Below are 13,254 nucleotides of genomic sequence, written 5' to 3'. Positions count from 1 at the left end.
TTATATATCCAAACTGGAAAGGTCACGCTCCTCCCGCCCCAGCCACCCTCACACACATACAGTTACACTTAAATGACACCAACAGTTGATTTATTTCTGCAAAATGATCGTTACATATTTTCTTTTACCGTGGAAATCTTTGTGTTCACGAAAGAGCAAAAGAAGAAAACGGCTGGAAAATCTTAACTATTAACTACAAGTGCAAACTATTTTAAAACGTTTGCGTTATCGCAAACTTAAATACTTGGAAATAATTTTCACGGAAAGATATGAATAAATAAAAAAAGATAAATAAATAAAGTTAGCCAAAATTTAGGATTATGAAATGATTCTTACTCCACTAACAGGAGATATTCCATGTGAAAGGCTTTTAAGCTTCAACATAACAAATTAAACAAAAAGAAAACTTGCAAAAGAAAACGTAAGTATCAGGCGGACTGAGCTGCCGTATAATGGCACAAACTCGTGCCAAAATAACAGATAGTTCAATATCATCCCATAAACCCAAGCCCTCTACATCAAGTCCTTTAAATATTAATTTCTGACTAATTCGTTCCCATGTCTCTAATTCGTCTTTCTGTCCCAGTGGTCCTCATTTTCCCTCGGGGATAGTAGAGGAAGCAAAACGCGAGCGCGCGTGAAACTTTGATAGCCAATTCGTAGGCTAAAATTATTTGCAAGATCCTAAAGATATTCACATTGATTCGTTCGCACAAACATTGTTTTTGAAAGACATGCACGCATTTCACGGCTCATTGTTAAGGTCAACTTGTTTCTTTTTTTATACAGGGAGTGACGTTTGGCTTACTCTGACGAGAACTGAAAAGAAACATTCGTTGGTCCCAGCAACCTCTGACATCTTTATCTATATGAGTGTTTCATGTTACCCAAGGAAAATTGAAATGCCTACAAAAGAACCTAGATTAATTGTCATCATGTGTTTTTTTCAATTTCTTTTTGTTTTTAAGGTAGAACGTTTAGTTTAAAAAAAAGTGCAAGATACTGTACAAGGCAAATCATCCCCTCCCCCGATACACACACACACACACACGCTTCCTACGCCCTTTACCATCCCTGTATGTTTTAGCCCATATATTCTAGTATCGGTTTAGTCAGATAAAACGTTTCCTTCATCGAATATGAATGAAAAAAGCCTAGGAAATAAAAAAAGAAAAAGAAAAAGCTAGCTTTTCACAATCCTTTGCACCAGATTTTGCTATGGCAGATCTTACAAATGAAAATATGACAATGTTTTGAAAAAGTATGATTTATAAATCTTGCACTATGATTACGACAACGGAAACTGGTTCAGAGAAGACTCCACGAAGAAAACCGATAAATCTGGCTATGGATCTGATTCGTCGTGCATCTCTATAACTAGAACAGTATGACTTTTTAAGGAAATTTCAGACAAAGAGGAACCATCGTTAAGTATCGATGGTCCTTGGTGTCTATGAAACACAAAGTCTTGGCTTGGTAGAGACAGCAATGCAAACGCCGTCCTGAAAAGCACCTGAATCATTAAAAAAAAAAAAGATGACGTCAGTGAAGCACTTGCCAGGCTACTAAGTACTATCTCATCCCATTTTCAAGCTTTAGGACAGTATTCACTCAAGGTAAGTAATACAAGAACAGTTAACGATGAATCTGTCACCAAGGGCTTCTTTTAATCGGGTAAAACGCTAATATTATCAAGATAGTTTATAATTTTTCATCTGTTTATATAAGGTGGTAATTTATTAATTAGCCCTTTGGGAAATTGACTTCTTTCTTTCCACAAACTTTGTCCCTGTTTAGTGTCAATTACGCTATCTTCCGTGCTAGTCCTGGAGTTCAAAAGAAGCAAAGAAACACAGCGGCCACCTACATTGGAGAACCTCAAGAATTTGAACCATTAAATTAACTTCGCGTATTACCATGGATAGCAACTGCAGGTAATTCGTTTGCAAACCATCCCTAATGCTTTACACCAGTTAACCTTCAACTCAAGGTATCTAGATTAGAGTATTGACTGACACATGATGGAAAAAGCCTGCAAATATTCTCCCATTGACTGGGTGATAAGCAGTTTTACCTGTGTGGTGTCATAGTCAAAAAAGGTCCTCTGGATAGAATTTCCTGTTGGGCCACGGATTCTCAGGGTTATGGTGTTTTCACTCTCAAGAGGTTCACGAGGTAGCCCTGCTCTTGCCTACAAGATGACAGTGCGTTTTAACTTTTACTGGTGATAATTGACATTTCTCTTGCATCAGGCATTATTCTATTGCTGTTTATCAAAATCAGCTCTCTGTTAAGGTGAAAGAACAACTTAAAAACTACATGTATTGCATTTCTAGTAGTTGACAGAGTTTCCTCTAAAGCCTTTCCCACAAGCATGAGCATCAGAGGAAGCATAACACTTAAACAGACATGAGCATGATATTATTAACAAGGTAATAGTAGCCAAAATATCATTCATCCCAGAGTGGAAATGCATATGTTTGTCTAAAATCCCTACTATCTGAAAATCTTGAACAGCCAAGGGAAGGGGGAGACATCCTTTCCTTGGATATTTTTTTACCTCTGCATTTCGGCATTCTGCTTCCACTCTAATTCTCTCTTCTTGTATAAGATGCTCGCGCTAAATACAGTTAAAGACAACATGTTGCTAGACTATAATGCAATGCTGCTTACTGATATATATTAAATAAAGATAGTGGTAACATAAAAAGTTAAGATTTCAATTTTACCAGCAGTTTCCACACAATGACAGGAAAATTTTCTGCTTTCCTATTGATTTTTAATGATGGCTCCTGAAGATCAAAATTATTGACCACAGACCACACTTTCTATGGGTTTACTGGCATGATAATTAACCCACACAGAATGTTGGGAGAACACGAGAGAAGCATCTGGGCAAGTGGTTTACAAGCTTTTCGAGTGGTGCTCTATTGCTTTTGTAGTGTAAAACAATAAAAAAATTACTTTATTTGCACAGGGTAGCCCAGCTCTTTAACTCAAACTATGAGTTTACCAGCACAATAAACCATAGGTTTTTAACCAATCAGAACGCGTGTACCATCTCAGTTATTTTGTAATATGCAATTTAATTAAACTGACAAGTTAACGCAACCATGCAAATGGTTATTTAGCTGTTATTCTTATTATTGATTACTCTACTTTAATATGGATTGATTCTAAGGACAATAATACAATACTTTATTTCTGCAGTATATCAAGCAATGTTGCACAGAGCAGTTATATTCAAAAAAAGGAAACTTGGAGGTCAACCCTATATTAAGGATTTTAGAAAGGAACATAAAAAAAAGTAAATAAAAATAGCAATAAAAATGTGCATGACATGTTATATACACGCAAGTCAATTGAAATATATAAAAATTGCAGAGACATCTTTAACAAAGTCTTGGATGTCCGTGTGATTTTTTTTTTGACCAGAAGCGTAGGAACGTCGCGTGGATGGAGCTAGGCCTTCTTGGAAGAAATGCATGCACTTGGATTCTAGAGAGCTGACGTCAAGTCGCATATCACCTCTGGGGGGATTGAGGTGGGGGCTGCCAGTGCCGTTGGGGCCAGACGTCTGAAGTCCTGCCAATGAAAACGGGAAAGGGCGTCAGCAACTGAATTACAGAGTCCGGGGATATGCAGTGCTGAGAAGGAAAACTGGAACTTTGCGGCTGAGTGCAAAAGATGCCGCACTAGGTGCATGATGGCTGGCACCTTTGACGTTCTCGAATTGAGGATGGCGACCACTGCCTCATTGTCGGATCGAAACCTTATGTGCAACCTTGGCCACCTATGGCCCCAGACTGCGGCGGCAATTGCAATGGGAAATAGCTCTTTATAGGCAATGGACTTATCGACTTGCTGATGTAGCCACGAACCGTTAAACCACGCTGAGCCCCAGATGGCCCCGAATCCTATAGCCCCTGATGCGTCAGTCAGAATTTCCAAGTCTGCGGGCGGGGACAACCCCGGGAATAGCCAGAAACCAACACCGTGCCAATGTGACAGGAACTGGTGCCACCACGCGAGGTCGAGTCTAAATTCCTGGCTCAACCGAATAGGGTGATCCTGCCTGCGGAAGCAGTTCAGGAGATCGATCATCCTCCGAATGAAGGCCCGACCTGGCCAGACGACTTTGGCTGCATGGTGAAGGTGACCTATCAGGGATTCCAGCTCTTTCTTGGTGCACCAGCGCTTCGCAGTCCATGCTGCGATTAACTCCCTCAGCGCTGCCAACTTGTCCTGCGGAAGTTCTGCTGATTGTCGAACCGAATCTAGGTGAATGCCGAGAATAGTAAGAGCAGTTGATGGGCCCACACACTTCTTAGGATGCAACGGGAGGCCTAATTGTTGGCAGACTTTGAGGGCTGTAGCTAAGTTATGGTGACACACCTGGGAGCCAGGGGGGGCCACTAATATGAAATCATCGAGGTAATGAACCAGGTCTGAGATTTTATAGTTGTGTACAAGGATCCATTGAACCATATTCGCAAGTGAGTTAAAAATATAGGGAGCGGACCGCAAACCAAAGGGGAGTGCTAAGTCAACGTAGTACTGGCCTCTCCACTTAAGTCCAAGCAGATAACGGTCCTCTGGCTGCACCGGGACGTTACGATAGGCTGATTCCACATCAAACTTTGCCATCAGGGCCCCTATCCCGTGTGCGGCTATCATCCTGATAATTTCATCCAGCCGTATGTAGTGCATCGAGAATTCTTCCGGGTCTATGCCATCGTTAACACTAAGCCCCTTGGGGGAGGATAAGTCTACTATAAGGCGCCATTTGCCTGTTTGACCCTTTTTTGGAATCACGCTGAAGCTGCTGATATGCAACTTGGGTAACGGGGGGGATAGGAATGGGCCCGCTACTCTCCCTAATCTGACCTCATCAGCTAGGTAGGAATCGATTACTCCTCCGTGTTTATATGCTGTAGGCTTATTTCGTTTTGCCGATTTAAGATTGCCCACAGGAGTAAAGCCGAGTCTGAAGCCAGTACGCAGTCCTTCGAGGACATATCGGACTTGCCCTCTATCTGGATGACCCCTGAGCTCATGTTCGAACCGATCTGGTTTCAGAGGAGACACTGCAGAGACTGGGGGGAGGCTGACTGTGGGTGAAAGACACAAAAATTCAGTAGGGCTAGTCACAGGATAGCCAAAACACATGCTATTTATTCGCCTTCTTCTTGAGTAACAGAGCCTGGTGACAGGAGGTAGGCTAAAGAACAATAACTAATGCTACAAATTAGAACTAACAACAAGAACAATGTCTATGGGCGATTGGGCCCTTCAAGGCCAGTGCTTAGCGTTTCTTGCTTCTCCCATTATCCCTAGAATAGCTTGGGGAGCGTGACCTTCGTCTGGAGGCTGAGCTCTGGCAGTCTGCAGCGCGATGATCTCCATTGCAGGAGCTACACTTGTGAGCGAATTTGCAGGACTTATAAGGAGATGAACACTGGCCACGATTCCAGGATCTGCAAATGATGTCAGAGGAATGCGATCCAGTCGCTTCCCCCTGGGCGATCACACGGCCAGGGTAAGAGTGGTTAGTTGTCCCTGCCGCATGGAAATTAAATAACTGCACGTTCATCGCTGACCAGTCAGTCAGTTTTGTCGCGGCGGCATGCTGCCTAAACGCTAGGTCATAGTTTAGCCACACTTGGCCACCAAATTGACGGTACGTTTGTAGGATTAAGAGCTTATATGCCGTTAGGTCACGCCAACGATGCGGGAATGACGATGCAATGACCAGCATGAAAATTGTAAACGCTTCGACCCAACTGACGACGTCTTCGATCCGACGGCGAGGCTTTTTGCCGCTCGACGTTAGAACTACTCTTCCATCAAACAACAACTGTGGCTCGGTTTGCGCCTGGAGGAGATTTGGCGTGAGCCGCTCGCTCAGGTCGGTAAATTTGCCCGCCAGAATTTGATTGACGATCTTTGGAGGGATCGGAGAAAACCCCGGGCCAACAACGAAGTGCTGGTCGAACAAACTCGATGAAAGCGAGGGGAGACTACTGACCGTCATTGGCGTCGCCATTCTAACCGAAGTAGAATTCGTCGTAGGCATAGAGAACGTGCTCAAAAATTCCGGTACAGAATAAGAAACAGACGTACCTGTAGCCGAGATGGGCGAAGTCGTTTCAGAGAATCCCAAGCTAGAACCTGCCGCCAGGAAACTTTCCACGTGGTTGGCCAACGATGGATTCAACACTGACGAGGGTGGAGTTGCCGTAGCGATCGAATTCCCATTCGTCGTAGTTGCCGTGGTGCTGGATGGTAATGAACAGCCCTGTAATGAATTTACTGCCGCTAAAGCTGCTTGAGAAGCCACCAGCCTAACCATTTCAAGCATATCCGACGGCATGCTTGGCGAGTTTACGAGAGGTGGCGTGTTACATGCCGACGAAGACGGAACTACCGTGGACGCAACAGTCGATGTTGGATGGCCTTCATTGACGCTAAAGCAGGCAGCGGAAAGGCTATTTCTAGTCTGACGCCCTTCCATTATTCCAAACGGGGCGAAAGCGGAGAATACGGTAAATATTTCAGCACAAGAGGCGGCTCACGTTAGGATCCGCGACGATCTCAAAACGTACTGAAAACCTCGTGACCCTGCAATTGCAAAGGGGGCGCCCCGCAGCATGCCCTCCGCTGACCATCGTGCCTTGATTTTAACCTTGCCTAAATTTCATTTAGCCTCATTTAAACTCATCGGCACTGATGAGCTTGGAGGAAGGTGCCGTAGCACTGTGGCAGTCGCGCTGACTACCCACAGCAGGGAGGTTACCATGGCGACACAACCCCGGTCCACCCCCACAATGGTGCTTGAAACAAGAGGGACCGGGGTTGAGCCATGGCAGTTTTTCAAATCATAATTTCCTTAAAACAGGGATGCTTTTAGTGTAAATATAAGAATCCGTATCTTAATTCGTTATGTATCGGTTAAATCCACCAATTGATAGCTTAAGTGCTCATACCCCTGGGAATTTGCCATTCACGAGAAAAAAATTCCAGGGTTTAGCACGGGGACGGGGGGGGAGGGGACTGGGCGCAGGTGGAATTGATTGATGCATTACCAGTAATCACCCTCGGCTGTCAATCATGGACTCCAAATAACTTCCTGGAATTGAAAGAAATCAATGAAAACTCCAGAAAAAAACTCACAATGGGGAAAGGGTGAGTTCAAGAAAGGAAATCAATCGCCCTTTAGAATCAGGATTCTCACTCGGCAATCTTCTAAAACAATATTATAATAGTAGTTTTAACGTCATTCTTACGATATAGTGTTATTTTAATTAGAATACTATTGTAATTACTGAAGATTTTTACCGACTTTAAATAAAGAACTACTACTAATACTACTAGGGAGGCGGCCTGTTGCCCCCGTTGGACCAGCTAACTTTTTTGTAAGGGGGGCTTCCCTAAAGCTGAGTGTCATGTTGTTGCCCAAACTGTATGCATTTGTGGTTGGCTGGTTAAATTCCAGGGGGTGGGATTGTTTCCAAATGTGCTGTATTTTCGCACTTTTATGCAGTTTGTTTGCACTTCCTGATTTCCTTGGAATCAATAACGCACTCAGGCCGTTGATGATGTTCCAAGACAGCAAGCAGCTAAATAGTTGCCTTTGTTGAGTAATGTTGGTTTGGATTAGTTTTGAGAGGCCAGTTGCGTTGCATTGAAAAGTTGGAGAAATGCCTTTGCAATCGGCCATGCTAACATTAAATATTTTTCAGACTTACATGGAAAGCTTCACTCTTGTTAACTTCCAAGTTAACAAATGGAAGCTCGTGTATTCAAGAATTTCCTTTTGAGATGGGATTTAACTTTTCCCGTAAAAGGGGGCATGAAAGTACCAACCAGTTTGAGAAACTAACATTTTTCAGTAGCCCGGTCTTAAAAACACCAGGTATATATAGTAGGCTAGTATAGCTAGGAAAAAACATTTAGTTATATGCCAGTAGATGCATGTTGCAAGAAAATTTATCCTCTACTGGCCTTTTTTTACATTTCATGCCATAAGATAATATTGAAAAAATTTCGGTTTTTAATATCTCTATTAAAAAAAAGAAGAAATAGTCTTTATGGTTTTATTTTTTTTTAAATAGTCTTTATAGTCTTTATGAAGAAATAGTCTTTACTCCCGTGCAAGAGATTCTTGCACGGGAGTAAAACCTATTCAAATGCATTCTTTTTTGTCCCAAAAAATAGGCTTAAATTTTGCGGACTCATTCCTCTTTAGGGACTATGAAAATGCAGCCAACGTTCTTTAATCAGTTATTTTTTATTAGTTAATTCCCATGTTAAAACTCGAAAGTTTCGATTCCCATTTCTTGTCCGTGAATGCGTAGCGGCCCCCTGCACCTCCATCACCAAAACATATGCGGCTTGTAACAGGGGTTCGTACAGTACCTTGCCCATGATACATATAAGGACTCCTTTGGCTTGTTCCCTTGCTCTTACTGCTGGTACTTTACTAAGAAAGGCTTTGAGAGGAGTTTTCGATAACGTTTCTCTAAAGATAGTGTTAATAAAGACTAATTTTCTGTTGTTTTGCTGCCATGAAACAAATTAGGGGCGCAGCCAGGATTGTTTTATCGGCTCCCACCACAAGAACAAAATGCCTTCCATAAACGCCATTTTCGCACGATACCCCTGCTCACAGTTAAGTCTTTTTTTGTGACGTTTTAGATAACATGGAAAGTTATCGCACCTATATCCCCCTCTTATCTTCGCCTTTCCTCTTCTTTGAAACAGATTAAATTAACTGCAAAAACCGTGGACAAAGATCCTGTTGGTTGCGAACAGTGCCAATCTCTCTAGAAAGGAGACATAATGAGCCAAAAAATTAAATGAACCACGAACGAGAAGTGAAAAGACTACTGCTGCAGCAGAGCTAATTGAAAACAATGCGTATAACAATATCTCACCGGGCTGGCCATACCAGCCTTCTTCGATCAGGTTTACAGTTGTTACTGAATTATGTAGGAATCACAATATTATATAGATGGAGAATGTAGCAATAGAAATTGTTAAAAAAGGGAAGGCGGAGATGACGTAGAACCTAAAAATTGAAACGGAAAAATTCGAAAGGATATGGATTACATTAATTCCTCACGGCGGTGTAGGCCATGAGATTCAAGAGTCATAGAAAGCCTTATCTATCAAATGCGACTCCCTGGTCTTACGAACGGAGTCACGAGAAGAAAGAATTTTCTCAAGTGGGATTATCAATAACATGGAACGCTATCGGCCCTATATCGCCCTATTGTAATATTTGTAAAGGAGGGAGGGGTAGGTACACCCTGACCAATAATCACCTGCAGTTGCAGATCTGGTGACAATCCATCACCACCTAGAGCACAACGGGAGATGAACAGCATAAACAAACTGCGATTGGAGCGGCAAAAGCCTGACTCCTCCTCAGACTTTCCCAAGGCTGAGTGGGAATTGGGAAACTTAGAGCAAGCGAGACAAGCGGAAAGCGCGAGAGAGGGATACTTAAATTTAACTTTGAAGGAGTAGAGCGCGAGCGGGGAGTGATGGGAAGGTAGAGGTTTTCCTTAACTATTAACTGAATATCCCCCAGTGATCGCGAGAGACTGGGGACAAAGTGGAAGGGAGAACAACGCGGAGAATCAGTCAATATTCAGGATATTCTGTTCATTCCTTTTACCTCTTTATTTGTTCTTTTTTTTTTTTGTTTGTTTTTTTTTAAAGAAAGTAAGGATGGCTCAAGTTGGTTACTATCCCGATTCCTTCGTCCTGCAGCCGGACCCAGCTTACTTGTGTCCTATTTGGTGAGTAAACTAAATAAACCCAACTCGAATTGCAAAATGAGAGTAGTGGTTTTATCTGTTTTATTACTTCTCTGCGGCTAAAATGTGATATTAAAAAAGGGAATCCACCAATAGTGGGAGTACTACTTTTGTCTGGATATATCAACAAAGTTGAAATGGTAAACTGGCCACCGCAACGATTACAAAAGCTGACGTTTCGAGCGTTAGCCCTTCGTTACTCCCACCGACGCAGCCTCAAAAAGTTTCTTTAGAATCTATCAGCCTTTACTACTTTAATTTTTTGATGAGTACAAATTATGCAAAGTTTTTTTTTTCCTGGCGAAGGTTTTCGATTATATTTGATACTCTGTAGGCAATCCCGGTTATATTCCGGGAGGACGGAAATTGGTGGTTTTAATACTGGATACAATTACACAATTTATTGTTCTTGATAATAGCGTACGTGCTCAGCCTCGAAGCTCAGCATGTAACCTGCGACGCGAAAACAGCTACTCTAGGATAAGGGAGGAGGGGGTTGGGGGTTGGGGGAATTTACTGTATTATAGGGTAGCAAAATTCAGCTGAACTAGCTCCGGTATGTAAAGGGTTCCAAGGTCCCAGCGGCACATCCCCACCCACAAAGTCCTAAAGCTACCCCTCCCCGGGTTATATTCAACAAAACACTCTCAAAAGTCCCCCTTCCCCAACATCGTGGATTAGGAGTTTGTATTTCAGACACGAGCTAATGCCTCACTTTGCGGGACATTTGCTCACATTATTTACATACCGGTGCTTAAGAATAGTAACGGTTAAATTTAGCCCAGCGGTAAGTTATATGCAAAAATCATATTTGTAGAAACTAAAAAATACCTTACAGGAAAGTAAATGCCTAGCGTCGACATGAAACGTTAGGTTTCCGAGTTCGACAGTAGTCTGTGGTGTTGTAGAGGAGACTGATGTTGTCAGCCACAATCTGACGTGCAGCTCACTTTTTATACGTCATTAGTAAGAACAACATGCATTTTCTTTGGGCAATGCTTTGTTGTTTCATACATATATTTTAAGTCACGAACATTTTTATAATTAGTTGTGTGATAAAAGTGTGTAGTGTCCAGTAAATACTTTTTTTCCTGACTCCTTTCTATATTTCTTAGAGCTCCCCTTACTCGAGCGAAATCAATGTGAGCTTATTGTGCTTAATTAGTGGTTTTCACTGTCACTGTAAACCAACAGAAACATCTGTTTTTGAGTTGAGATAATTTCCTATCTATGCGTGAATTCTTCCCTTGATGAACTCATAAAGAACTTGATGAAGTCGAAAAGCCCCCCAAAAAAATCCCTGGAAAAAAAGTTAGCCTCTAAGAAATCGATTGTCGAGACATATATAAAATTACATAATGCGATAAATGATAGCAAGTGGTACAAACCCCCCCCCCCCCGCCCCCACCCCGTGCGCGGCCTCTTAAAAAAAATCCCTACGCTCAAATCAAGTCATCAAATTTTTTGATCCTTATCTCCCCTCTCTCCCTAAAGAAATTAATTAATAATTAACAAAACCCTTAGATCTGGCTATTTCTTGACATCCGGAGTATTGTATAGTAAACACCCTCTCTCTCTGGAATTTAGTAATGAATCAGTGGCTTTGATATTTTATAATCATTGTTGAATTCTTACCCCTCCCCCAGCGTTTTCATTTTTTTTGCAAAGTAGGGAAAAAGACAAAAAACGTATGTGGAACCTTGATCCCAGTTCATTTAACTCTAATTGGAAAGGGAGGTAGGGCAATTGTCCCTGTAAAATATACTTAACGAATTATGTCCTTCTCTTTCCCGTACAGTCAATACGTCATACGTAAAGCAGTGGCATGCAAAGAGGGACACCTTTTTTGCCGCGGCTGTCTAAGGCAGTGGATGCATTTGCATGGTAACAGAAACTGCCCTGTCGGAAGGCAACCCCTCCAAGCCTCGGACGTGAGGGACATAATCACTTTCGACAGGGTAGTAGATTCACTGGAAGTGTACTGTGTAAGGAGAGCAGAGGGGTGTAATTGGACGGGCCCATTGGAGAACATCTCTGATCATCAACAGCAATGCCTCCATGAGCCCGTCCGATGCACCCACCAAGGTTGCATACAGACGTTCCCCCGCGGAGAGGTTGAAAGGCACGCCGGCGAATGCGACATGCGTCCCCAAGATTGCGGGTACTGCGGAGTTACGCTGCCCTTCCGGCAGTATCACCAACACCAGGAGTTGGAATGCCAGAAGGCTCCTGTAGCGTGCCCGTTCAATTGCAACGTGGTTTCCATACCTCGGTAGGTCTGATTAGTTTAATAATGTAAACTGATGTTTGAAAAACCGTGAAAAAAAAAACCGTGAACGAACAACGTGGCTCAACTTTGGATAAAACAGAAATAAAATAGAATTAGAGACAAATACTGATCAAACAACATAAAAAGGGCTGAGGAAAACAACATATTCGACTGCCCATCAGTTTTAAGTCTCCTGCAATCTCTCCGACTATTAAACGAAAGAAACCCTCTCATAAATTGTTAATATTTCTTCGTTTAATATAAACGTTGTATACATGACGACTAATGGGGTAAACAAAAGGAAATTATCTTTTCCAGGGACCAATTGAACGGGCACATTGCCTCCGGATGTACCCGCGCGTTCGTTGCCTGTCCATTCCCGGTGTGCAACGATGTGATGCGCAGAGAGGAGCTTGCCAGACACGAGGCAGAAAATAAGGAGAGCCACCTGCAGTTGCTGCTAGCAGAAAGGAGGGCAAACCAACTCAGCGATATAAGTACTAGCAAAAGAAAATAGTTGATTGCCACAAATTCTTAAAGGCAGTAGCTAAAAAATTGGTTTGTACAACTTAAGGTGTTAATGAAGATTCAACCATTGCCCTTCAGGTGACTCCACGTATGACGCCGGGAAGAGTGGCGACCTTCCAATGGAGCATCCGTGGGTTAGAGGAACAGTCAAACTCCATGACCCTGGCGGTAGGCATAAAGAGTCCTTTAATTGCAGGCCACTTCAGGGCGATTATAGTACCCAAGATGTCCACTGCCGGGAACACGGGGGTTTTCTTTGAAAACGCAGGCTCAGATCCCGTGTTCCTCAACTTAAGGTTAATATTCTCTCTACTGTGAAGTTTTGTAAAATTAAAAGATCGATTGTTCGAGAAATACAATCCAACGATAAAAATAACAAAATCTACTTTTTTTCTCAATCACCAGCATAACTCTTCGCCAAGGAAGTGACGCCTTCGCTCGCCGATCGCCTGTCCCCAGATGGCTTCTGCAATCTTCACCGCTAGGATGGGAGGATTTCCTCCCTCTAGACGAAGTCAGGAGCCGTTATTTAGACGAGAATGGAACCCTTACTATTCATATAAGCTATCAGTTATATACTTGAGTAGGATGGTTTCATTCTCGTTTAAGTAGGTTGGGTTAGGGTTATATGAC

At 42.5% G+C, this 13,254-nt stretch overlaps 2 protein-coding genes across 2 annotated transcripts; one reads left to right on the top strand and one right to left on the bottom strand.

Moving 5' to 3' along the window:
• The first annotated feature begins 1,511 nt into the window (after positions 1-1,511).
• Positions 1,512-12,610, top strand: LOC148725484 (TNF receptor-associated factor 6-like). Its single transcript, XM_088731502.1, has 5 exons — positions 1,512-1,616; positions 1,798-1,934; positions 8,764-9,806; positions 11,623-12,096; positions 12,412-12,610. The coding sequence occupies exons 3-5, from the start codon at positions 9,736-9,738 to the stop codon at positions 12,608-12,610; spliced, it is 744 nt and encodes a 247-aa protein (XP_088587628.1). The 5' UTR covers positions 1,512-1,616; positions 1,798-1,934; positions 8,764-9,735.
• LOC148725485 (uncharacterized) lies at positions 5,148-6,514 on the bottom strand. Its single transcript, XM_088731503.1, has one exon. It carries the CDS (start codon positions 6,512-6,514, stop codon positions 5,306-5,308), a length of 1,209 nt encoding a protein of 402 aa, XP_088587629.1. The 3' UTR covers positions 5,148-5,305.
• Positions 12,611-13,254: the final 644 nt, after the last annotated feature.

The sequence above is a fragment of the Stylophora pistillata genome, chromosome 8 (assembly GCF_964205215.1).
Source record: "Stylophora pistillata chromosome 8, jaStyPist1.2, whole genome shotgun sequence".
NCBI classification, from domain to species: Eukaryota; Metazoa; Cnidaria; class Anthozoa; order Scleractinia; family Pocilloporidae; genus Stylophora; species Stylophora pistillata.
The sequence above is the reverse complement of the archived record's forward strand: the minus strand, read 5'-3'. Positions and strand labels throughout refer to the sequence as shown.

Coding starts and splice junctions, on each gene's coding strand:
- LOC148725485 (XM_088731503.1), bottom strand. CDS start 6,514: ATGGAAGGGCGTCAGACTAGAAATAGCCTTTCCGCTGCCTGCTTTAGC.
- LOC148725484 (XM_088731502.1), top strand. CDS start 9,736: ATGGCTCAAGTTGGTTACTATCCCGATTCCTTCGTCCTGCAGCCGGAC. Junction 9,807..11,622: donor GCTTACTTGTGTCCTATTTG/GTGAGTAAACTA, acceptor TTTCCCGTACAG/TCAATACGTCATACGTAAAG. Junction 12,097..12,411: donor AACGTGGTTTCCATACCTCG/GTAGGTCTGATT, acceptor TATCTTTTCCAG/GGACCAATTGAACGGGCACA.